A 27,853-nucleotide genomic window follows, 5' to 3' on the forward strand; every position below is an offset into this window, starting at 1 on the left:
ATAATAAAAATCATTTATTTATAACTCGTGCGTGTTTATTCGCGATTCCCACGATTCGTAATTTTCGAACACGCTTCTCGTGGTGCCTGGTGTGTTTAGGAACACATTGTAACAATCCAATTTTCTGTCCTTGTCTCTATCGAGCATTTGGCACCATCAGATCAGTGGGATTTGGTGGGATTCACGTAAACTGGCGTAAACATCCCTGTACATAGTTAATTCATCGAGTTTCTAGCACGAATATATTTTCGAAGCTAGGCTCATTCACGGGAACGAGTTCAGAGAAGACAGACGAAACGAATAATGGCTGCGGCAGGAAGCGAGAAAGCCGGCACAATCTTGCAGAAACTCGGCTTGAAGCCGATCACGAAATGTAGTCTCGTGAAATTCTACGTTCCGGCTTTCGGTGTTGCTTCGTACACCGCATTGTCGGTAAATGTGATGAATCCGAGTCTTGTCGTCAGGTAAGACAACCAGGATTTCATTGTATCCAGAACCAATAACCTCTCTCGTTACGTTTTCAATTATTATTCGACGTTGAATGTTACGTAATCTCTAGCCGAACATATATCCGGCAATAAATTCTCCGAATAATTCACAAAATTTCCATTCGTTTTTACTATTTCATATTTTACCGATTAAGAACGACTCCGTTCAATCAGATAATTTGTCAATGACTCGTGACAACTAATAAATTCGTCGCATTCAACCTGATAAGCAACACGTGGGATAATCGTAGCTTTTTTATGCGAAAAATTTTGATAATTCTTTATGTAACGTAATAGTCAGCTAACCTTTGTTCCCTCGGTTTATATCTCTCAACGTACAAATTTTTTGTTCACGAAAAATGTGGAACTTGAGTATGTTTGATGTTTGTACTCCTTTTAGAATTTGCCTGTAAAGTAAAACAATTTGTATTTGTTGATTATATTTGCACAGGACTCGTGACAACTAATGATCCGTCACGTTGAACCTGACAAGGAGGTAGCAGATTTTTATGCAAAATAAAAAGATTTTACCTGATTCGCAACAAACTGGAGTGAAATAGAAATTGATTTTCTTCCTTTATGCATTTATGAAAAATTTGGTTGGGTAAAACATAAAACTGTTAAAGATTGGAAGAATTCGAGAACATTGTAATATTGTTTTTAATATAACAAGGTCGTTAGGGGATGAAATCAATTTTTGCTTTGCTTCTGCTTCCCACAATCAATACAGAACACTTTTATTTTGCATAAAGATCCAAAGTCTATTAATATGTTTAACAGGTTGAAAATGATATAACAATATTTTGAAATTCTTTTAATGTTTTTGATGTTTGTAAATGCATCAAATCCACTGTTTACTGATAAGCCACACGTGCGTTAATAATTGTAGCTTTTGTACAACAAAAATGTGGAACTTGAGTAGGTTTTGTGTTCGTGCTCGTTTGAATTTTCCTGTAAAATAAAAAACATAATTTATATTTGTATTTTTAATGTCTGTACTGGTGTTGTTACTTCTGTGTATTTGTAGAGTATTTCCAAAGAGAGACATCACAAATTTTTTATTGGGTAGTGCTCTCGTCGGCACTGGTTCATATATATATACTCGTGAACACATGAAAAATGCTCCTCAGATCACAAGAATTGCATATAGGTAAGCTTTTAATCGTTCGAAGGAACAGGAAATTTTTTAAACGAATCATTCAACGATCTGTTTTGTTGATAGCGCTGCTGGTGCTGTATTGCTGAGTTTCGGATCGGTTCTGGTATGGGCAGTATTGCGATCTATTGTACCACCTAATCCTGCTTTGTGCACAATAGCTGGTATTGCTTCTGGTCTTGTATTCATTAGTGTTGGTTCCAATTATCTAGCCTTCGTTGACGAACAAACACAGAAGAAGTAGATTGATAGATATTTTACAATCGCAACATCAATATGTGTTAAATGCCTTCAAACTAAAATTTGAAATAATATATGCAGTAGTAGATTGGAACCAAGAGTATTGGAACAAAAAAAGAAATCATTGTCGTGCAGAGTTTTTAAATGTCTACAAATTTGTACATTTTGTATGGTCTACGCTATATAAATGGCCAACTTCTATAGGCCCCCCCAGTTGTGTTAAACATAATTACAAGGTATTTCGTTTTTGTCCTTGTTGATGGATCGAAAGATGCACAGAGGGCGAGTAATGTAAAGGTTGAAACAATGTTATTGTATTTTATGTGAGACATATAAACAATGAAAAAAAAGATTTCTTCAGACACAAAACATACCTCACATAATACATTAGTGTTACCATAAATGTATATGGAGTTGTAACTTATACCAAAAATATGGAAAAAATGAGAGCCGGAGCATACTGCATGTTCCTCTAAATAATGAATTAGCAATAATAATTGTACTAGAGGTGTGCAAGTTTCTTTTGCAGTCTTAATGACTAATCCACTAGAAGGAAAAGAAAAATTCAAAGATTTTATATTACAAACGGAAATTGAGTTCTACAATTCTTTTTTGTGTGAATATAATTACGAAAATTAATTTATTGTCCGAGCATTAACATACTTCGTTTGTAAGAATTAATTTTAATGGAATCAATGTTGTGCGATTTTATGAATGCACGCGAGTGCACTGCAACTGGATAAGATTGTATCACGTGTATAATAAACTCTATTATTAAACTGGAAGTGATACATCTATCTGTCTGCCTACAAGTAAAAAAAGAAAACAAAAGGAAGGGTTTTTGATTGTTTCGTTACTAAAAGTTTTCATTTTATTACTAAAGTTCCGCAATAGACAAAATAGAACTGTTTCGATAGCATGTGCAGACATTATTTGCTTACGAATAAAATGTATTTACATACAAATCAGACATACTGCGGATAATAGTACTCGCACAATAAAGTGTGAAAGAATGATAATAAATAATAAAGATGCAACAATAAGCATTCACCACATACAGAGGTCTCGATCCAGTAACTTATACATTTGTGCAATTCTACAAGTTCGAAATGTAATGATAATATAAGAAATGATAAATGAATTATGCGTAACATAAATGAAACAATGAAGATTTTCTCGATTAATAAATAATATAAGGAATGTATCAGACAGGCACAGAATAACAGTATCTTTGTTGATTTTGAAACAGAAAATTCGTCGATCGGTATTAAATACTGTTTTTTATTTATTATTTTGTATATATATATATGTGTATATATATATATATATATATATGTATATATGTACATGCTATTGCTGTATCATGATTCGCTTATGTTGAAAAATACAATTTATATTTATAAATTGATTCTTTGGATTGGAAAAATATGTTTTATGTTTATGTTTATTAAAATATGTTTGTATGTACTAGACGCGCTTTGAGCGCGCGATTTGTATACGAACTCGAGATGGCGAATACGATACAAACGGAGTTGAAAACATCTGTAGAATGTAGTTTCGCATGTTTTCACCTGGCTTCCATTGTCTCCGTTCCAATAACAAATAACAACGTACGTATTATCATTCCGAATGACACGTAAGCCATTATTTCACAAGGAAACGGGGCACACGTATGCATACTAGGGATGGGCGGGTACCCGAGCCTCCGGTCGGGACCTGAAAATCTATGACGTTCGGATCTTCGAACAAAATTTCCGGGTCTCCTACGATCACTTTCGAAGTTTTAGAAATCGAAGCTTCGAAAATTTGATTCTCATCACCTTCGAAGTTTCTGAAATCGAAGCTTCGAAGCTGAAAAATCTTCGACCTTCGAGTGAAAGTAACAGCCCTACTCCGTACAGTAAAAATTTTCGCGTCCCGACCCGAACCCAAATTTTCTTGTACCCGCCCACCCCTGATGCATACAATTTGTAAATATCTAAATTTGTTAAAAATTTGATCAAAGCGCGTTATCATTTCTGAAATTTCACTGCAGCCCGCCCCCCCCCCTCTCGAAATAACCGTGTACGCGATCTTCCCGAAAAGGAAAGACTTTAACACTCGATGATTGTAAACTATATACGTTTCATTCTATTACACTATCATGCAATATGCATATTATACGTGCTTGTATTTAAATGTCCGTAGAAACAATTAAGATACATGTTCCTAATTACAGTATAAAAGATAGTAATCAACATGGCTACACCATACAGTCTATATTACTTAAAAAAACGAATAATTAACACGATTGCACGTTGTCGCCGTGAATCGCATCACATTGTGTATACCGCCTTAAAAATAGTTACAGTTTTTTCCTCACACGATTCTTTCACATTCAGTTTGTTTTTCCTTTTTTTTAAAAGTATAATAATAATAATAACACGCTGAGCGAGAGTATTATTTTCAAACGGTGCGAGACAGCCAAACATTTCTGATATTTGAGACTCGGTCGAAATCGGGAAATAATTATTTGAGAATTACAGTGATTCCTACTAATTAATATTCGCATCCCCTCAAAAAACAATAACTTTTTGAATATTTGATTATACGATTTGAACTTTTCTCAGATGTTAGAGCAATTAGTTCGAATAGAAATTTTTTCAGAAATTGCTATTGGTCGGAATTGTAGAGAAAATACTAAAACTTGCATTTCACAACTTTTTTGTGTGGGGCGATATTGAAAAGTTAAAAAATACGTTTTGTAGATCTGCGTCCATTATACACATTGCGAAAGTTCCATCGAAGGCGGTTGATGCGGTGGAAAACGACAAACGAAAATCGTGAAAAACTGCAATGTTTTCCACATTTGTAGTTCATTGCAATGTCGACCGATTTCGATGAAACTATTAGAGTACATTTAATTGATACATATCTACGAAACGTGCTTCCTAAATTTCTCAATTGCGTGTTTTTCAATTCCCAAGAAGCTGTCGGTGTACTCTAAGTAGCGCGATTGGTATCCCCGAAAGTAAGTACCGATCGAGTGACATCTATCTTCACGGAGGAACTATTGGCGCCTCGATTGAGGGATTTCACCCTCGGACGAATTTTTAGCTGCTATCTGCGAGAGTTATCGTGCCGTTTCTTTGTCGAACGCCAGCTGGGAATTGCGTCGAGGAGGAAAGATAGTTTGTGACAGCCTCTGTTACAGTCTCTGTCACCCGGTCGATCGTACCGGTAAGTATTTTCTCGCTGCTCGTCAAATGCATTGGCTCGTGGGAATCCGCCTCGTGGTCGTGATCATCTTCGTGGTGGTTCTCGTCCTCGTGGTCGTGCTCGTGCGAGTGACCGCCGTGCGAATGCGAGTGGGAGTGGGAATGCGCCGCTGCGAACACAAAATGATTTTTTAAGTAACCGCCGGTTATTTGCTCCTTGACATCCGACCACCGTCTACCGTAAATAATGCCAAGCTGACACCGGATGCATCAGCCTGTTATAACGTTTCATTTCTTCAATCTCGGTCGCGACAGAGGTTGACCTTTACCCAAGGAAGGTACAGCGATATTAAATTAGCAGCATAACTGATCATTAGACTGCGGATCTTTATGCAAAATAGAGAATGTTTTCATTGATTGCAAGATACAGGAGCCAAATAAAAATTTCATTCTTCTTTTAAATATGTCATTAAGATGAAACTAGTACACTGGTGGCCTTAAATCTTTTTAATACCTCCACTGTCTTAAATTGTACAGGGTGTATAAAAAGTAGTGGTCATCCGTCGTAGGGGTGCATCTATCTACACCTCTGGATCGGTGGACATTTGTAAGAGAAATTGTTTTTTACATCAACACCTTCCACTCATCCAGAAAAGAAAAAGTTTGAAAGAAGCCACATGTCGCAAACAAATAGTTATTCAGATATAAGCTGTTAAAGTTTTTGCATAATATGATTGTGTGGAGTTATACGTATAGACAAAAGCCTACTATTACAGTCCACCCGACCGTGTCAATGAGACAGAACATAATCGTGTGAGTGCCTCGAGACAAAAAAGGGACATTCGATAGGCCCGTACCAAATAAGTGATCGTCTCCCTGTCCATTTGAATCATAAATTTGAAGTTGCAAAATGTGAAAGAATGCCTTATATTCATTGTTACATATAAGAATATTAATCCTATATTATAAAATACGAATGTCAAGTATAGGTACTTACAAATGTTTCAGAATCTTCTGTTCCTCCGTCGGATCAAGTGGACATTGCTATTTTCGCGAATACGTCTTATTAACGATGAAGCACAAAACACCACACTTCTCTACACAATCATTGGACACTACACAATACACTCCCGATATCGTGACAGCAAACGGAAAGAAGTTATTCCGACCTCGATCAAAATAATTCTGCGGTTGTCACCTGTAAAGGACGTTATAGCAAGCAAAAAACGCATGCGACTCGGTTCCGAACCAGCCGATTATTTTGCAACCACCGCGCTCCGATAACTTCAACCCCGACAGATCGACAACACGTGCGACGGACCCATCGAAGCGACGAGCGGACTGCCTTCATAAATCATGTCATTGACGACCAAAGACATTACCAAAAGGAATTTCTTTGACACTTTCCCCACTTCTCAACCTAAAGTTCTTCCGACACACCCCCGTCCAATTAACAAGCAACCTTTCCCCACTTAAATCCACCCTTAACCATTCACGAAAAAACCTAGATGACAACCGCAGTACTATTTTGACCGTGTGGTCGGAGTAACTTCTTCCCGTTCGCTGTCACTATTTCGGAAAGTGTGTTGCGTAGTGTCCAGTGATTGTGTAGAAGTGTGGTGTTTTGTGCTTCATCATTAATAAGACGTATCCGCGCAAAAGGCAGTGTCCTGTTGATCCGACGGAGGAACAGAAGATTCTGAAAAATTTGTAAGTACCTATACTTGACATTAGTATTTTATAATGTAGGATTAATATTCTTACACATTTTGCAACATCAAATTTATGATTCGAATGGACAGGGAGACGGTCACTTTTTTGGTACGGGCCTATCGACCGAGCCACGGCACGCATACGAGTATGTTCTGTCTCATAGACACGGTCGGAAGGTATTGATGTGAAAAACAATTTTAGCAACGATTTTCTTTGTTATGAATAATTTTGCGGAAAGTTTCTCTTACAAATTTCCACCGATCTAGAGGTGTAGATCCACCCCTACGACGGATGACCATTACATTTTATACACCCTGAACGTACCCATTTTTTTGTCATAAATGCATAAAATCCACAGTCTACTGATCGCACACACTTTAAATCAGAATAACTTTTTTATAAATGGACCAAGCAACTTAAATTTCTCTGTAAAGCTAGAAGAATTAGTTTAGCAAATGACGTTTAAGAAATATGTTGAAAAAACGCATTTGGTCGGAATTGTGAAAAACAATAGTAAAAGTTGATTTTTACAACTTTTTTAGCTGGGCCAATAACGAAAATTTCGTAGATGTGTTTTGTAAACTCGTATACAATAAATTCTGAAATCGTATACGATCAAAAATGGTAAAAATTGCAATTTTTCATTATTTCCGGCGTATAACTGCCATTCTTACCACTTTTGATCGTTTATAATTCGTAAACCAGTTAACCGATTTCAAAGAAATTTTCAATTGACCGATGATAAAGTCAAAACGTTAATATTTGAATAAATACTTCTGAGAATGGAATGATAACGTTATCGTCTGTTCAGTGGCACAATTTTTATCTTGTTTCCATGAAATCGACGATTAGGATAGAGGAAAAATTCAATCGATAAGTAAAGACACAGTGATAGCCACTCGATAATGAAACCTGATATCGGTGAATGCAATTTTCAATTTTTGTTGACGAATTTTAAAAAAGTAGTAGCCTCTTTTTAGATCTGAAACAAATTAAAATCGTACTAAATTCTGTTATATTTTATATCGTAGCAGTTTTTGAAAATTTTCAAATTTTATGATTGCATAAAAAGATCCGAAGTCCACTTATGAGATACTATAATAAAAAAGGAGAAACCCACGACTTACTAGCAGAGAATTAACTTGCTAATTAATTAATGAAAATTAATTTGTCAAAGTCATTTCCTTCTTAGTTATATACTGCAAAACTATCGTCTATGGCAGCGGTTTCCAACCTGGGAGGCGCGGACTATTATCAGGGGAGGCGCCAAAATTTTTTTTGCTCCAGTATTTTTTTTGTAATAAAGAGTTATTATTATTTAAAACGTGTCTATATTATTACATCTATTAAAAGATAGGGAGGCGCGGAAAAACATTTTTTTTAAGGGAGGTAGTAGCATAAAGGTTGGAAACCGCTGGTCTATGGTAAAGATAAACGATGAGATAGCTAACGGGGAGTTGCTCGGCAGAATGTAAACAATGCGACTGAATAATACACGCGTCGTGTTTATTGTGTTTCGTATCTTCTTGAATCGAATGGCATCAATGTAAGTACACCGTCGTTTCGTTTCACGTGTACGTACACCTTCGAGCGGCGACACACCGTGAAATCAAATTGTATAACGGTCGACGGTGTACCACAAAGGCGGCTGTCATTACGAAGCCCTCCTTTCTAGGTCCCCAGAGCCTAGACCTCTCTCGAGTGACTCGTTCGCAGTTATCAAGGTGGGCAAGAAACGCATTCCGTCCGACCAATGGTTATGCACTTAATCGGCCATGATAAAGACCCTGTAATATAATTTCAGACAACAACTGAAAACAACCCTGCGTTCGCCGGTAAAATGTCGCGATCGTCAAACCTTTTACGGGGAGGAACGATGCGACGTCGATTCAACGCGAGTGCTCTTCAGATCAATCGTAATGATACTTGGACATGTGATATGTTACGGTCGTCACGAATACCTGCTAAACGAACGAAATTGATCTTTTGTTCAGAATCCTGTGTTGCCGGAGGTGGTTCCCTTCCCTAACGCGTCGGGCATGTTTCAAGGTCGCCGCTTCACTCTTCAGATTACACATCTCTACGGTGTACGTGACCTACCGTAATGATTTTGTTTTGTGCGGGAATCGAAAAAGGGTCTTTTTTTTATGCAGGTCTCAAAGTCGTCTTAACCCCTTGCCTTACGATTTATTTTACGGTTTCAGTGATTAGAACTTTTAAAAAAACGTGGTAAAAAGGAGGAATTTGATATAAATTGTATGCCTATATGTTCTGCAATCGTTATATATTAACAAAATCAAAAGAGAAGTTTATTTTGGTTTAAAAGAAATGATTAACATACATTCTTATCAGAATCTGTTCAGAATCTTCATCACGAGTCGGACACGATATTGTAAGGCAAGGGGTTAAACCTTTCGCTTTTTTGTATCTTAAATTCATTTTCATTTACTTTTATGATTTTGTTCGTTGACGCCGTCATTCTTTATGTAATCGTCATTATTTCCTGCAGATTTCAAGAAGTATATTCAGGGATATCTTCATAATCTTCAACACGAGTTAGACACGATATTGTAAGGCAAGGGGTTAAACCTTTCGCTTTTTTGTATCTTAAATTCATTTTCATTTATTTTTATGATTTTGTTCGTTGTCGCCGTCATTCTTTATGTAATCGTCATTATTTCCTGCAGATTTCAAGAAGTATATTCAGGGATATATGAACAAACTGAACCGCAAACTAATTTTTGGTGGAACGATAAACAACAACCAGCGGGGCGGGCAGCGTGCAGCCGTCATAATATCACGTACTTTTCGCGAATTAATAGGTTAATAGGTACATCCGAGTTTGATTGTTGCTGGCCGAGCTGCGACGAATCTTGTACGATCCTCCGAGCGTTGCCACGAAAGCGGCGGTCGAATGATTCGTGCCGTTCGTCCCGCAAGCTTGAACTGATTCAGCGGCACGAATCATTTCCCCGGCGGTGTTCAACCGTGGTACGTGTACGATTTATCGGAGTCATTAGCCTAATTGCAATTGAGCTGTCGCGTATGTTCGGAGCCGTTCGTCGAGTAACACGGAAAGGGAAGAAAAAAGAAGATGTGGATCGTTGCGTGCGCGTATGCATTAGGTTGTTGCATATGAATTGTCCGATTGTAGAATGTGACTCTTATAAATAGACTGCGGATTTTATGCAATTATGACGAAAACGATTAGGTGTAATTCATAACACTAAAAAGATTAGATGAGTTTAACAGTGTCGATATGCTATTTTTAACATACAAAAATGATTAATGAGGAAAATAAATTGTTACTTAGCTTCAACAGCTTATAATTGATGTATACAAATTTTATTTTGCATACAGATCCGCAGTCTACTTGTAAAACGTTTCGACCAAGAAATGCTGTTACAGTCTATAGGTTTATTATACAGGGTGTTAATTTTAACTCGAACACCTAAATTATTTCCGTTAATATTAAAAGTAAGAAAAAATAACTAAATAGGATGTACATGGTTTTATGGCGTGCATCAGACGGTAATGAATAAGGTGATATTACCCTTTTCATTTTATTACTTCTGTATTCTTCAAACTGAAACTGATTTTTTCGCCTTGAAGTTCACTTCAAGGTCATGGTGTGTACGTCGTTGAACTCATCTTGACGCCGACTACCACATTGCATTACGAAAAATACATGTTAATGTGCAAAAAAATACGGTGACCTTAAATAACCGTTAAAATGATCTTCAAACGATTTTTTTTATTACTATCTGATGCACGCCTTAAAACCATGTACATCCTATTTAGTTATTCTTGCTTACTTTTAATAGTAGCGGAAATAATTTAGGTGTTCGAGTTAAAATTAACACCCTGTATGTATAAAACTTTGAGGTACAAAGCTAATCCTTAACAGTAAACGTATCACGACCGGTCAAATAACCGGTTCTAGATTCTTTTATTTCACAATTAATGAAATTGTAAAGATGCTTTCATAAGAAATGATTTCAGAAATGTCTTTATTAGAGCGCATATTATAATAAGAAATCGCGCGAAGTGTAAATAAATGAATTCTTGTCATTTTTATAAGGCAACCACGTGCCTGTTATTTTTATAGCTCGGTACGTTTAGTGTTAATATCTTATGTTCAATTTTAATTCAGATGTATAATTTTACTTTTAAACAAAGTTTATTTGAACGTTAACCAACACGAGTGTCGTGTAATCCTTTTATATGTCTGGAAAAATAACTTTTATGCAATTCCTGGTCAAAATGTGGTGATTAATTAACTTATTAGTCGTTGATGGTAAAAAAGAACTACAAAATCAAGATAACAATCTTGTAAATGAAAAACGTGAATGACGATAATGTCTTATTTTTACCGTGATACAATCAAGAAACTTGAAATTTCTAGATAGTATACATTGAGTAGAAAATTGCGTTTGTTTAATGTCATTGTTAAAAATCGGACATTTCATATGCAACAACCTAATACGTGCTCGAGGAAGAGGAGGATAGATGTCAATCTGTACATTCTCGTAATCAGATGCGTAGACGGGGTTAAAGTCTCTTTAAAGGGAACTGGCACGCAAACTGCCTCCGTTATTCCGCGCGAACGTTGGCGTATTGCGTGAAAAACGGTCAGTGACCAAACTCGAGAGTCTGTTCGGAACTTCCGGCGTTTCTTCATATATGATTCAGTGTAGATTGCACGCGTTTATCTCGATCGACGAAAATCTCTGTAAGAGCGAATTATTCGGGTCGGATCAGTCGCGCAAGACGATACTGCATCTTCAGAAGGTCCGATAACAATTTGGTTATCGTGTTATGATTGACCTCGACAGGCCTCCTTGCCATTTTGACCCTTTTCGAGTATCTATTCTAACGATAAATAACAGAAATACATAGTAACAAAAGACGAAATGAGAAGTTTTAGACATCGATTGCAGAAAATATTGAATTTACAGTTAGGAGCATGACTGATCACTAGACTGCGGATCTTCATGCAAAATAAAAATGTTTGGCATTGATTGTGGGAAGCAGGAATAACATAAAAATTGATTTCACTCCTTGACGACTTTATTACATTAAAAACAACATTACAATATCTTTGAATTTCTTAAATTTTTTACTATTTTATATTTCATCTAACCAATTTCTTCATAAAATTGTAAAAATTGATTTTTACAATTTTTTTAGCTGGGCCAATAATGAAAATTTCAAAGATGTGTTTTGTAAACTCGTACTTACATAATAATATAAGTTCTGAAATCGTATACGATCAAAAATGGTAAAAATTGCAATTTTTCATGATTTCCGGCCGATAATTGCCATTTTTACCACTTTTGATCGTTTATAATTCCTAAATGAATTAACCAATTTCAATGAAATTTTGAGAGCGTATATAATTTATACGAGTTTACAAAACACACACACACACACACATCTTTAAAATTTGAAAAAAAAAGTTGTAAAAATCAATCTTTACTATTGTTTTTCAACATATTTATTAGCCGTCATTTACTAAACTAATTCTTCTAGCCTTACAGAGAAATTGAAGTCGTTTGGTCCATTCATAAAAAAGTTATTCTGATTTAAAGTGTGTGATCAGTTATGCTCCTAACAGTATATGCAGATTCGATTTACGTGCAGAATTGAATTATTCGAAGGTGAAGCGATCCGGTCGCTTCAGCAAGATTCGCCATGAGTTTTCGGCTCACGGAGAGAAGATAATGGATTTATTTTGCCAGAGAGGATCAGCTGTGCGGAGTCATGGTTTTCGTGGCCCTGACTTTTTGGACGTCGTTACTGGGTTGTTCGTCAAATCGATAGACGTTTCCACGAGCTCGACTAACACGTGGGAGGTGATTGCATCAAGGACGTACCTGCGATAGGTTTGCACCGAGGCGGATGGATCGCGAATAAGAGAGACGAAAGCCTGCCAAAACGTTCTTTAATCCGATACCGTTATCGTGAACAAAATTAGTGGGACCGGTTGACTGACAGCTCGAAACAGTTTTCTGAACAGGGAGCTGCATATTCTCGTCGTCAACGGTGACAAGTTCGAGACATTTAATTACTTTTGCCATTTTAATCAAACCTACCATTTGGCCTCTATACGTATGCGTAGCTTCTAGAGATATTTCGAACGTCCTACAATCTTTTTAAAAGCCTTGTAAACTTTTATATTCCCAGAAAATACACTCCCGTCCACAGAATTCACCAGACGCTTATTCAGGATGCAAATGTCAAATAATGTGGGGAAATTGTTTTCCAATTTGGCTTCCGGAGCTGTCCATAATCATCCCACAATTTCTCAATGTCTTTTTTCCAACATTTATTCAAATAGTATATGTATATGTTTATATACATATAAAATCAAGCTGGAAGCTTGTATTCGTTAATTACCATTTTGTCGAAGATAAGCAAGTGTTCGGTGATTTATGGACGGGCGTGTACCTTTGTACACCCTGGACATTGATCCTAATGTATCTACTGGAGAAAGTGTGCTCTTTTATATAATGCACATTAGTATCTACGAAGAATGGTCTCGTTGTTCCGAGAACAACAAATAAAAGGACCAGAACTTTCCTTATCGAAAGTTCGTCGGTCCCAGTCGATTTGAAATAAAAATGCTGCGAAAGTGTAGATCAATTTGTGGCTGGATCACGAGATCCCACTTTCACCAGCACAGCGGCCTGAAACGGTTCATGAAAGTCAGCCTCCAAACTGATTGTGGCCTCTTATTAATAGAGCACGATCGGTGTTCGAGTATTAGATCGGAATGACGTAAAAAAAGGAGACAAAGATTAGAGAGTTCTCGGGAAGAGGGGAAAGGTTATCGGTAGATTCGTTACGCCAGGAAGACACTCACTGGCGATTTGTAGGCCCAACATCAGCATGAACCCGACGATTATGGCCATCAACTGTAAGAGTCCACTTTTCTCGTTAGCCTTCTCGCGTGCCAGAACCTCGAAGAAAACCACGTAGAGCAGAGTCCCGGCGGCCATTCCTTGGAGTATCGTAGGCGTGGGGCCTAGATTCTCGCTGTCGTTCTTGAAGTGTCCTAGAGCTAGTCCTACGGCTATGCCGATGGGGGTTACCATTGAAAATATCGTCATATAACCTAGAGTGGTTCTAGTTGAGGCTCCAGCGACGTACAATTCCATACCGACGCAAAATGAAATCACCAATTTGTGAGTGGCGATTGCTGCGGCTAGGTAGACGACAGACGCTATCGATGGCTCTAGACCAACAGCTAATCCTTCGAAGATGGCGTGGAACGAAAGCGCCAGGACAGTCAAGAGTCCTTGAATCGACGTGTTCTTCGTCATTACGTGTTTATGCTCGTGATGCTTCGTCCTGGGGTAATGATTTAGATCAGCAACGGAGGACGAGTGTCTCGCGTGATCTGCATGATGACGTTCCGCAGAGGACAGCCCTGTTGGCGAGGACAAGACGAATATGGCTGGCAAAGTCTTGTCCTGTTTGCCATCCAGGTTATCCAGATGATGCGTGGACCGTTTGCTCGAGTCGTTGTCCTCCGAGGACTCGATGTCCTCTTTCCAAGTGGATCTGGTCGTCGTAGATACCGTGGTCGTTGACCCTGTATACGTCCCCGAAGATGCACCAGGCTGATTATTGTTGCATCTGCGCACCGATACCGTCCGGTACAAAAGCGCTTCCGAAGACTCTGGTTTCCCTGTTAGGGCCGCGTGAACAGCCTCCTCGACGAAATACACGAGGAAGAAACCGCCGCAGAACAACAACTCCGACAGACTCAAGGTACCAAGCGTTGGTAGTTGATCGTTCGACTGGTGACGTTCCACGCTGCTGCGCACTTCCGGCGCCAGGTGCAGAAACGTAGTGAACAGCAGGACGCCGCCGCCGAAACAGAGGAGCAGGGACGTGTGCAGACCCTAAGGGGGGAGGACATGTTCCCATTTGTCATTTTAGCGAATTTTTTGCGACCTTTCGTGGCTCCGGTTTCATTCGGAGACCGCGAGGATACTTCGGCGTCTTGGTATCAAGGCCATATTCTACCGGAAACGTTCTTGAGGGAGTTTTGCCGCAGAAAGTGCTTGATCGAGAAAATTCGTTTCATGCAAAATAAACATTTTCCCGTTGCAGAACAATCTATTAAGAAACTCTTTTGCTAGCCGTCGATATTTGAAAGACCACGGACAACTGCCACGCCAATGTTCATAAAAGTCGCATCAAATCGGAACTGCTTGCTTGATCGTGCAAGAATAGAAACGTCGGAGTTTGTCGTAACTAGACTGCGGATCTTCGTGTATTTATGGCTTGCAAAGATCTTTAAATTCGACAGAATTTAGTACAATCTTTATTTGTTCTCGATCTACGAAGGCTGTTACCACTAAAAATTAAAGATTTGTAATTTCTCTACAGAAAATGAAAGTTGCATAAACATCCGTAGTCTAGTCATAACTATGATTTTATTCAAAATTGTAGTCAAGGAATGTAGTCAAAATTGATTTTCAAGTATACTAAATAAATTATGAATTTGAAATGAATTGAAAATACTAATATTTCATTGAACGCTACCGATTTCGATCAAGCAGTTTCTGCAGGGACAACAATTTCGTAAAACCGTGAACCTCGACCGGCGAATTCAATCGATCGAAAAGAAGAAGCGAGGTTGTGTAAAACGTTTTAAGAGTTTCGCAGCGAGAAAATATTTGAATTGTACTTAGCGTGCCGTGTGTTAGCAGCGATTACTCACTTTTTATCGTCCGCGACACTCGTTATACCGGTCGGGGTTCTATTTACGAAACATTGAAACCCGCAAGCGAAAATATTGAAAGAACGTCCCTCGGTTAATACGTACTTGCGAGTTCGTGGACGTGGTTGCGTTGCTGGGACCGAAAGCATTCGAAACTGACGTGGACGTGCAGGTGCTGGAATTGCTGGAAATCCCGCGGTGTCGTTTTTGACGATGATTCATCCTGTACCGTCCGACAATCAGCGGAAGCATGCCGAGGATCAGGGAGCCGAAGCCAAGGCCGACCATGGCTCCTATCTTCGCTACCAGCAGAATCGTGGACGTCGTTGTTTCCTCCATTTTGTTAGACTTCGAAAATTAATTCAACCTTTCCAACTGGTTTCACTCCCTTCGAATATCTTCAACGATAAACCTGATTCACTTAACGATGAATCTCATTAATCCTGTGGATCACTTTCCCAATAGTCTCTTGACTCTTCTAGAAATCTTCCCGTTCGACTTCGTCGACTTGAAAAATTAATTCAGCCTTTCCAACTGGTTTCACTCCCTTCGAATGTCTCTAACGATCAACCTGATTCAATCAATGATGAATCTCGTTAATCCTGTGTGTCCTCTTTTAAAAATCTTCCCAACTGTTTCTACTCTTCTCAGATCCCGTGGATCGCACTTTTTGTTGTCTCCTGCCACCACTTCACTAAATCCTTCTTCCTCTCGTCTTTTCCACCGGTCATCACGACCTTCTAGTTCAGCTAGCCGTTTGCATCGATACTTTAGTCTGTTCCCTGTTCGATCAGGTGATTGGTGCGGCTACTTTTTCACTTGACACGCATTTGACGAACGAGGGGGAAGGTTCCGCGGGTTGCCCTTTGCCAGCCGAGGGTGTTAACGTCCTTTGCGCAGTCGCGCGGGGCACACGGACAATGCACGAGCTTTGTTTTACACTCTCTGCGAACGGGACGATTGAACTGCTCCCGCGTCCTTGGAAGAGGAAAAACTGCGACGCGTCTTTAAAGGAGAAAAACGAACTAGCAACAGCGTGTTTCGCAACGTGCTCCATTCACACTTTCAGAAAAGGAAAAGTGAAATATTGCAACACGTGCGCGTGGCTTCGCTCGCCTGGTTCCAGGACGCGCGAATGCATCATTGTCTCGTGTTTCTGCGGATAAAACTGCGCTGGTGGGATTTCCGCGGATCGGTACGCCGCGATTCGAGCAGATTTTAATCTGTCTAATAGGAAAATCGAGAGTCCGCTTCTCGACGAAGATAATTGTCCGGTAAAATAGGACGGAGCTTTAATCCTGCTATATTGATGGCTCCGGTAATTCTATTATGCTTAGGATTCAGTTCTCCACAAGGGTAACGGTTTAATTTTAATCCGACGCTGAACCTGTGCGATCTTTAAGGATAGTTTTTACCACGACGAATCTGCGTCTGTTCGAAAGGTGTAGCTAACCGGAAAATCATCTCCGGTCGTTGCTAAAAAAAGAACTCGTCCTTGAACAATGAAAGTGGACCTACCGAACCGATGTTTACTCGGAATTGGTCAGACTTCTGGAATCCTGATGGATTTCGTTGAAAGGGGCAACTTTCGAAAGTTTCTCTTTCGATGATCGAAGCGATCCTAATCGAGATTTGGAAGACAATTGCACCGCTGCGAAGGGTACCAGCCACAAGCAGAGTAATGGTTATTATATTAACAAATCGCTACGAGGTACGACGCAGTATAGTTGTTGCGCGCGAAAACGAGTGAAGCTCGTAAATTATTCCTTCCGCAGATAACCAGCTCCTTGTGACACGATAAAAAGGAGTCGTAAACACAGTCCAGTTTTCAAGGAAGGACGGTAGAACAACTACATCTGCTGCGAAGACAATCTACAAGGAATTTAAAAGCGTCTAGAAGGAGCTGCTACGAATACTATACACGAAACACGTTGTGTTTATCCTGATCTGCTGTCACTGCTATCACAGGATCCCTCGGAGGGATTCTAAACAGAGTATCGGGACAAACTAAGAGCGACAGGGAGCAATTATACTAATTACGAAAGCGGCTCGAGCACGCAGATGGTAGTCCTCGCCAGGCACTGCACTCACCACATCTTCATTAACTGGTAACTCTCAAGAGAGATCGAAACGAGAGATAAACTATAGGAAGTATACTTGTTAGATGTGTCATCTTTGACAATGAAGATCGTTCCTCATGGTTTCACTCTGATTGTTTCGAAACCGGAGGATGTTTCAGGGCAGTTGAACGAACACTGTCGACCGGTTCGGAGCAACTATGTGTGTACTGCGAAGCGCATTCGCAATGATGCACGCGAACCGATAGCACTTTTCCGCACAAGTTTCTCTTTCGAACTGGAACACGAAACCGAAGGAGCCACCGCAAAACTATTCAGTAAGAGGAACGATAGTTCCACGCGGTGCGACGGTGAATCCGACACTCCGGGGCTTGTTGGGGACTCGACTCGATCCCCTCGCGTCTTACATAGTTCAAGCCGAATCGTTTCCTGCTCTCTTCCCCTTCCATCATGCTGCTTCCCTACCAACCTACTCGTTCTCTCCTTCCCCGGGCCGTCGACTCTCATTGTATGCGCTCACGTAAACCGACGTGAATGCTGTTATAATGATTCTTGCCCGCTCGCCCCATAAACTTCCTATTAGCGTTCTGTAAAAGTTCAAATTGTTTCGAAACCGCTCCAGTCTGCAGTTATCCCCCGAACTTTCAGTCGCACGAACTCCAGCAACACCCAGTTTCCAAACTGTTCGAATAACCGACACCTCAGGCGATCATAATCGTTTTTGTCAGCAGGATCATCGTAACAGTTTCGACACTGTTCAGAATCGGTCTTTTATTTACTGGCTGAAACATGCAGTTGTTCGAAGAAGTTCAAATTGCACGAACCATTTCACAAACTGTTCCAATACCAACAATATGTATACAGGGCGATTCTGAGAACTGGGACAAGGTACTGCTCTTCTTTAAGTAAAAATATACAAAATTGATAGAGGAAAAAATCATATGTCATAATACGTCCTAACTTCTTATGACCCTATTTTTTATGTGGATGCATCGATACATTTATCTGAATTTAAAAATTTGTTTTACCGTTAATTACAACACTTCGAATTTAATGCTATCCGCGATATGCGAGTCCAAACTTGAGGTTTCTGTAATTGAAAATTGCTGCGCAATTTGTTATCGGCTATGTGGGTGTCTCTACCATTGTTAATACTACTTAATTAGAGCAGCAGTTTGTCCCAGTTCCCAGAATCACCCTCTACACCAAAAATTGGGAGTATCATTCCCTCAATAACCAGTATCCTCGCGAACAAGAACTTGACGTAACAACCATTTTTTGTTTAAAAGATAAACTGTGGTCCATTAGTCGTCCTCAACCCATATATCAATGTTCTATAGAACTTGGAATAGCTAGAGCTCTATTTGACCTACTTGCTGACAGCGGTAACAATCGCTAAACCAGCGACGAGCGATCCGCAAACAACCAATCACAATAACGCGAAAAGAGAAAATTTCATCCAACAATAGCGGACGTTGCATGTGCATCTATGCACGTGTAAACATAATTATATAACGACGATGGTAGTAAAAAAAAAAGGAGCCAATGAGTATTACATTGAAGCGCGGAGAATGACCGTCGAGTGTTGATTGATTTTCATCACTGCTCGATCGATACGAGTTTCTGGGAACTGATGGGACGCCAGTCGTCCATTGCAAATTCGAGCAACTACAGGATCGGACAATATGCATGGCACAATTGAGAATTTAGAAGAGAAATTTAATGTTGACGAATGTTAATTGTCTACAACGAAGTTGAATCGCTTCGAGATTAGAAGGTCCAAACATTTTGCATTTGTGAAAAGCACCGTCTACTGTTCGCAGAACAGATTTGACATGTTATCTTGCAGTGAAAGTTACGGCTTTGTTCAATTATTAAATAAAAATCAGCGTATCATCAACGTCTTCGACGACTTTACGTTTGTTTTGTGTGAAGAAAGCGGTGGCTTGGTACACAACGTGATTCATTTGTTCTATGTAGATCACGGTTTGTTCAGAGTGTGAGTCATCGGAGCGATAAGTGTATTCTCGAACTCCAAATATTGCCATTGAAGCATTAAATCGTTTATCTGCACGGTTTCTTATCCTGAAATAATTCGAGCAAACAAAATCGTTCGAAACTCGGCTAAGTCCACAGGTAAATGTCTCAAGCCGACCATGAATTACCTCGGTGCCCGCGTACAAATGTATGAAGCTGATTTCACGGTGAAAGGCACTTCGGCAACGGTCACGCAGACTCGACCCATTCGTGCAGAAAAAGTTTCGCTACCAGAGTTACCAGTAACACCGAGCACCTACATATACCCTCACATGATTCCGGTTTTTATGTGGGCGATATATGGTTCGAACAGAATAAGTTATTATCTGTCAGCTTCTCTCTAGAAATTTCTGTTCAGTCATTTGAATAACAAATGTTACCAGTAAACATTGTAGATAATTTATAAATTATGTGCGACGATTTCTGCTACTTCGTTGCTTTAATCAACAATAGATACCGTAGCACGTTGTGTACAGATAATTTCGAAGGAAGCTAAAAATTGCAACTTTATGTTGACAACAACTTCAACGTACTTGCATTTCGACGTACGAGGAAAAAGATAGAGGAAAACTGTTTCCTCCTAGATTTTTTCTCGTATATACTTATTTCCCCGGATTATACTATCGCGGACGTTGGCTCGAATGCCAGCTGTGTCCTCGAGTTGTTTAAAATCGCGTGCTTTGTCTACTGATAACTGAGTATTGACACGCTCAGATTTATACGCACAGAGTGCACCAATAATTTCATCGCGTTTGCCTTTTTGAATTATCGCACTCTTCGCGCCTCGGCACGCGTTATCAACGTATAACTCATTGCAATTTATCCTCACAATGTTTCTTGATCTTGCCCCAGACCTAACGTCTCTTACTCGCTATGTATTATCCCGCAAGCTTTCTTATCGCTTGTCAACGCGAGAGGTGAACCAATCAAAATTGTTTATATTTCGGAATTTCATTCTTGTTCAAATATTATATTTTTCTGAATATACAGTTTGATCGAGATCGCGCAAAGGTCAAATAACTGAGAACAGTTGAACGCAATTTTGATTGGTTTACCATATATTTGTTATGAATGATGTAATTGATTGTACTCACTTAATATCTGCAGTCCGAACATCACAATGAATCCTAGAATGATAGACAAGTACTGCTTCATGCCGGTCCTGTGCTCTTGGAGTATCTCGAAAAATACGACGTACAGTAGAGTACCGGAAGCTAGACCCTGCAATAGAAAATTATGTTAACTGGCTTCAGAATTTCTACCGAACAAGCTACAACGCTAGAACAACCAGGTTTTTATTTTGCGAGCGTACTCTATTGCAAACATTTTCCTGTGTAAGAAGTGGACATTGAAACTCAACACTGATAATAATCTACAATCAGCTCCCGTACAACGCGACCACAAAATTGTTTAAAAGTACTGTACACATAGATGTATCTGATCAACACATAAAAAATGTACAAATATGCAGTCTTTTTAAACAGCTTTTTGGTCGCGTTATATACGGAAGTTTACTGTATGGACAGCTGTGTGATACAGGAGTACTCTTCACAATGTCCAATGAATCACAAATTTGCTTGATGAGCTAATAGTTCGCACGTGTTGATGAGTGAAACAAGAGTCGCAGTGATTGAAGAAGTATACCTGCAACAAGACCGGAAGTATGCCACTAGCGGCTGCGCTCCCGCCTCCGACCAGGCACATTCCTATGCCGATCCCCAAAGGAGAAACGACCGCAAATGTGCAAACGTAAATGACCGAAAGGTATCGTCTGGTGTTTGATGCTATTAGCTCCACGCCGATGCAGAACGCAATGACGAACTTGTGGGCTGCAACCGCGGCGAACATGTACCTGGAAAGAACAATAGCATTGAAACAAAACTGGTTACAAAATTATTTAATCAAGCAATTGCATCAATTTTTTCAAAAAATTAAAAATATAAAGATCCGCTGTCTACTAACAAAAGTTCCAGCGTATTAATGATAATTAATATATTTAACCGAGTTTCGAATTGCAATCAAGGTCGTTCGGAGTGATTAATGAACCGGTTATAAATATATCTCCATTTATAGAACGACCTAATGTGCAACAAAGTTAAAAGCTTAACTACCAGTATCTGCTGTATGTAAGTCGGAAGAACGCGAATTTGCATAAACATCTGGTTCTGTGTGACTCAACGATAAACAGTGTAGTTTTTTCTTCTCATTGTTAAATAAGATTCCATCGTCGATTGATAAACCTACCAGACATAAGTGGCTGAACTCTCCAGTCCAATAGCGAGTCCTTCGAATAATTCATGCACGGACAGCCCGAGAACTATTAACAATCCCCGCAGGGAACTTATGACGAAGTCATCTTTCTCGTCCATTATGATCGGCAAGTGGTGCGAATGGCCGTGGCCGTTGCTACAATAACGAACATACTTTTATCCCGCGTAATTTGCATACGATTTACAACCGGCCCGAGTACGGGCGGCAAGCATAATCGTTCTTACAAGTGAGAGTGACCGCTGACGCAGTTCGGCTGTGTTTGCCCATTCTCCACCAACTCGTTTGTGCTTTTGCTGACATCTTTCTTCGAATTCTCTTCCCTTTTCGCTTGCTTGTTCCTCAGGTGTGTGTGGACGGACTCTTCGACTAAGTACATAATGAAGAATCTGAAATTCCAATTGAATATTCTTCATTATTCTGCTATAAAGATGTTTCAAATTGATGGAGAACCCAGCTCCTTCCAGCGTTCCACGAATTTCATAGTTCGTTCACCGTTTCTGGTTTATAACGATCCAATTCTGCGAAAGAAACAATAAGCGAAAGTGGCGCGCAATTCGAATCTCGCGGTACCTCTCGTGATCATTTATTTTTTAACTGTTTTTTTTACGTCGCATCAACGATCATTAGCAACGGGACCTAAATACATTAACCCCTACCCATACAATATCGTGTCGGACTCAGTCTAATAAATATGTATGCTAATAATTTCCTTTAAACCGAAATAAAATTCTACTTTGGTGTTGTTAATGCATAGCTATTGGAGAATATATGTATAAGCATACAATAGGTATAAATCTTCTCCTTTTTTAGGAAATTATACGAACTACGAAAGAGTTCTAATTACTGAAACCGTAAAATACATCGTAGGGCGAGGGGTTAAGTTGGGTTCTTCTTTTCCAATGAGAAGACTGCATTGAAAATATTTCCAGATGGAAATAGCAATGGGAATAACAAGTTCGAAATGCACTTACCCGGCACAGGTAAGAGCCTCGGCCAGCGAGAAACTGAGTTCCGGAAGTTTGCCATCATGTGTAAGATCCTCCACCCCTTCCTTCACTTCCGGCAGTAGGTGAAGGAAAGTGGTACAGAAGAGGACACCACCGCCGAATCCAAGCAGCAAGCTCACCAATCTGGTCGATCTACCGTAACAAATCCAATTGGTCAGTGTAATCCTAGCTTATCGACCCATGTCCCGTTTGTAATACGAGATTGCGTCACGGGGGTCGTCTTTGTAACGGTTGCATCGCGATCGTCTCGCTGATAACGGAATGCGCAAACTTCACGCTCAACGTGTTTACTTTCAACGACCCACATGCAACTGGGTTATCGGTTTGTTCACACGGAGGTTCACACCTGTTTCGAAGTACACGTTCAAGTTAATCGCGGAGTTAATGATAAATTACGTGACGGGCTGTTCGAAGTTCGGACTAAGTCATCGGTTATTTATCTTCGACGAGAAGTTACTGGAAAGGAGGTTACAAATGATCTTCATCGTGACCGATTGGTGTAGTCAGAAGTGTGCGAGAACTCAAAAATCGGAAAACGGTTAATATTCTACAATAATTATTCTATAATATTCGATAATTACTAGACTGCGAATTTTATGCATTTATGACAAAAATGGGTACATACAATTTAAAGCCGTGGAAAGGGCATCAATGTATGTATTAGTTTCCGGGTACTTAAAGGAAGAATACAATTTTTATTTGGCTCCTGTGTCCTGTAATCAATGCAAACACATTTTCTATTTTGCATAAAGATCTGCAGTCTAATCTACAATCTACTCTACAATCTCGACAAGTTGTCAAGAATCTCTCGATACGTTCAAAAACCTGAATGTGCTCGGGAAAAATTCGACTCGACACTTTCGAGTTCTCGCACACTTTTATTGGTAATATCCCTATGCAATTAGGATATATGAAATTCGAAAGTTGGCTATTGTCTCGGTAGGAGATAGGAAGTGCAGAGAAATGGTGATATGTACCTCGGATTCGTGACGCCGGCGGTGTTCCATTTCAAACACTTCGCTAGTTGCATCGGTAGAATGCCCATGCAAGTGCTGACTACGCATAAGATGACCATAGTGACACCTTTTGCAATTAGTACTCTAGACGTGTCCTCGTCATCTTCTTCGTGATGTGAATCAGCCAGAGACATCAGTCTTCGCGTCAACAAATTATCTTCCACTGGAGACATGGTTCCCGGAGTCGAGGTATCCTGAAACTGATCAATTTCAATAAATGTTTAACCTCAAATTTGTTGAGTTGTAGGTGCCAAGTGGTGTGTCGTCTGATTTCCTGTAATCGATGATTTCATTTTATGGAATTTACAGGTTGGAAACAGGTTTCCAGGAGGTCGATGTGAGATAGATGCTTTTGTTCATTATTGTAGTGGGTGAGAGACAAAGTGATACAAATACGAGTGAGTGTGAAGAAGAAAAAACGTGATCAATCGTTTCGCACGTCGGTAACATCGTGACGCACAAGAACCGTCTAACAAGAGATCGTTTCGTAATCTATGTAACGTGTGACATAGTGTACAATTGTGTTTCCATCGGTTTTCCTCCTGTGATCGGGTTTTTCTTTTACACACGAGGAGCACCGGTGAAGTACGCAAATGTTACAGCTTTAAAATTACGGTTACGATTCTCGGTAAGTACGTGACGCTCGGAAAAAAAGAATTCTTTTTTATCTGGCCGACATCTGATAGACATTTTATCGGTCCGCTCGAGGCTTTATTTTATCGACCGTTAAAGAATTGATTGTTTGCACTATCGCGACGTACCGCGAGCGACATTAACAAACAACCTGCGTGAACATAGCAGAGGTTCCGCGCGTGACACGACGATCGTAAAGCCGGAAGATCATAAATTCGTCCGAATTGCAACGATGTATGTATGTAGTACTTTGAGTTGGTCATCTCAATAAAATATTTTATCAACTTTTATGGTCGAGAGAAGTTCAAAAATGCATTTACATATAATTTATTATGTTATTATAAGTTACATAACATAAGTTTCATGAAACTGTTAGGTTTAATTACTAGTCAAACAGAGGTTTACAGCGGAGGGTTCTAGCTCATTGTAATGCCAATTTTCAATTCTCCATCCTTCTGATGAAGGGGTCATTTCGAAGGGAAAACTCCCAGGAATACGACCACATTTTTTTCAAAGTTTAAATCACTCTGGTCCATCATCGAAGAAAACGCAAAAAAGGAATTCGTTTACATTTTTCGACATTATAAAGTTAATTGGGATAAAAATTCGTAAGTGAAGCCCGTTTTCGCCAAAATGGGCAAAAATTACAAACTTCAGGGGCCTGTAATTTTTAAACAAATTCTAAACCGACAAAATGATGACTTAAATCCCCCCTAATCTTACATGGACTACAGCATATTTTATTTTGAACAAAATCGACGCTGGTGACGTCAAAAAGTGATCGATTTGGCATGGAATGACCCATCTTAGTTTCTATTATTTTATAAATAGAAATTGGAGAAATACGATGTAAAACGTCAATGAGTATCAAGTATTAAGATATTGAATCGGGTATCGATTACGTGCCACTTGAAATTAGTTTCAAAGGTTCGATATGAACATGAACATTTCACAATCGGAAGGAGATATATCGAACGCGAGATATCTGGAATTCAATTCAATAATAGATAAACCATTCGACAACCGTTAGAAGATCATATTATCAGGCACAAGTTTCTACGAACACAATTTTAAGCATGAAAAATGTACAACAGAAAAAATATTCTTTTGCTGTAATTAATATGATTGTATTTGATATATCTGTGCCGCTATCAAAATGTGCTGATGCAACGAAACCGTCTGATTCGCACAGGCAGTTGAATTACCACCGCGATTAAATAAAATCAACAGAATCACTTCAGTGCCGAGAATAAAGTGCAATTCGCGCTATAAATGGCTATTGTTCTATTTAATGTCCTACTTAATGTTCTATTTTTCAATCTCAAAAAGACAGCAACGATAATATTAGCAATCGAACATTAAATTTAATGTTTCCAATTCGAATGGATCCCAATAATCGATTAGACGGTCGGCTTCCTTCAGATCGTTGCCAACTGACCGTAACTCAAAATTCACAAGCGCTTGAACATAGCACCTTATCACGCGTATCGATATATTAATTGCAGTTCATATTTTTTTTCATTGATTTTGCGTTCGCTACTTTATCGACTACGTGCATGTTTATTCTTTTTATTTTTATTTCATTTGCTAGGTTTATTGTAAAAGTACTATAGCAATATATGTGCATATATAGATCGCGTTAAGTGCTCGACAGTGCAAATAGTCGAGATAAATATTGTATGAAGGAAGCGAAGTATTTTTAGTTGTAGCAGGAGTAGTTTCGATGTTCGAGTAATATTTTACAATATTGTTGAAAATACCTCCACAATCGTGAATGCGTCGCGACACCTGTTCGCTTGGCCCGATATTATCGAGCTGGAGAGACTTCAGGTATCAGATACGATCACCTTAGTCGACGTACTACCGATCGTCTAACTTTTTTACCGGGATGCGAATACATATATATAGACTGCGAGCAGCCTCGACGCCGCGCTGTTTCATGATCGTTGAAATCTCCGGTAAGCGATAAGATAACGCTTATGCATATCGATCATTTCGTTGAATGGTCGAGATCGATTATTTTCTCCTCGTGTCGCCGTGGTATGAATATCCGCTGGCGTCATTTAATATCGACTGTTATATGTTTGTGATAAATTGTACATTAACATTGTAACTTCGGTAGTCAGTCGTGTGATTTTTTTTTATCACAATCGATAATGATTGTTATCGTGTCCATCAGCTGCTGGAGGTCTGTTTTAGATGGTTAATTGTTTGTATGATGTATTGCAAGTTTGTAGTAGCAAAGATGTTTGATGCAACATAGAAAAGCAATATGTAAACGGGAATTTATGCATTCATTACACAAATGATTAGATGAAATTTATGAACAGTATTAGTACAGTATTGCCCTAGAGCGGGCAACCCGAACATTTGTCCGGGGCGCCATTTTGGCTAAAGTGTGAGAAAAATATTGATGTGCTAAATACCCAATTAATAGAAAATTTCACGTTACGTAGAATTTGCGGAGGAAATTTCAGAATTTCAGCAGTATTTGCGCTTTTCGGCAAAAAAGGAAGCCTAAGCAATGTACTGAGCTTTATTACAAAGTTAAATTTTGCCCCGAACCTTACTATTGCTTTAAGAATATTGCTAACGATACCAATAACTGTAGCAACTGGCGAAAGGAGTTTCTCCAAGTTAAAATTAATTAAGAACTTTTTACGTTCGACTGCTACACAAAATCGTCCTAATGGTTTGGCCATTTTGGCAATTAAGCACGAAATTGCTGATCAAGTAAATTTAAAAAATGAAATAAAGAAGTTTGTGGAACTGAAAGTAAGAAAAAAAAGTTTTTTTGTGATTTTAGCGTAGTTGATGTTACCTTGTTTTATTTTCAAAATAATGGCATTTTGATTGTTTGTGCAATAATACACATTTGTAATAGCATTTAAAAATGTAAAAAATACCATATGGTTAACAATTTGTGGCTAGGTACAGATATTTCTTAATTAATTTCTACTGTTTTGTACTGCTTGATTATCAATGTTATGTTACATGTTTCTTTCTAAATATATGTTTTCATTAAAATTTTAATAAAATGATTTGATTTTTATTGATAATAAAAAATGTGTACCTTTATTTAAAACGTATATATTAAGGGGCGGCCATTTGTCTGTTTGTCCGGGGCGACGTATTCGCTAGAGCGGGCGCTGTTGTATTGTTCTATCGAGTAATTTTGTTAATTGCCAGCTCCTGTAGGATCTGTAGCGAATTGCAAGAGTGTAGGAAGGCATTGTTGCCTATTATTGCCGCGTTTCCCTATTGAAATGGGAATCTTTCGAGG

The 27,853-nt window shown here is 39.0% G+C and overlaps 2 protein-coding genes across 2 annotated transcripts; one reads left to right on the top strand and one right to left on the bottom strand.

Moving 5' to 3' along the window:
* Nucleotides 1-145: 145 nt before the first annotated feature.
* LOC143208180 (uncharacterized) lies at nt 146-2,669 on the top strand. Its single transcript, XM_076422341.1, has 3 exons — nt 146-464; nt 1,516-1,638; nt 1,711-2,669. The coding sequence occupies exons 1-3, from the start codon at nt 304-306 to the stop codon at nt 1,886-1,888; spliced, it is 462 nt and encodes a 153-aa protein (XP_076278456.1). The 5' UTR covers nt 146-303; the 3' UTR covers nt 1,889-2,669.
* A 2,165-nt stretch (nt 2,670-4,834) lies between these two features.
* LOC143208482 (uncharacterized) lies at nt 4,835-27,776 on the bottom strand. Its single transcript, XM_076422952.1, has 16 exons — nt 27,644-27,776; nt 23,899-24,137; nt 22,886-23,053; nt 22,139-22,300; nt 21,888-22,049; nt 21,288-21,495; nt 20,738-20,864; nt 18,386-18,388; nt 18,127-18,287; nt 17,047-17,232; nt 16,944-17,004; nt 16,162-16,310; nt 16,064-16,087; nt 15,634-15,885; nt 13,660-14,704; nt 4,835-5,251 (listed from the first exon to the last, which is right to left on the bottom strand). Exons 2-16 carry the CDS (start codon nt 24,108-24,110, stop codon nt 4,977-4,979), a joined length of 3,195 nt encoding a protein of 1,064 aa, XP_076279067.1. The 5' UTR covers nt 24,111-24,137; nt 27,644-27,776; the 3' UTR covers nt 4,835-4,976.
* Nucleotides 27,777-27,853: the final 77 nt, after the last annotated feature.

Source organism: Lasioglossum baleicum, chromosome 4 (assembly GCF_051020765.1).
Source record: "Lasioglossum baleicum chromosome 4, iyLasBale1, whole genome shotgun sequence".
In the NCBI taxonomy this organism is placed as follows: Eukaryota; Metazoa; Arthropoda; class Insecta; order Hymenoptera; family Halictidae; genus Lasioglossum; species Lasioglossum baleicum.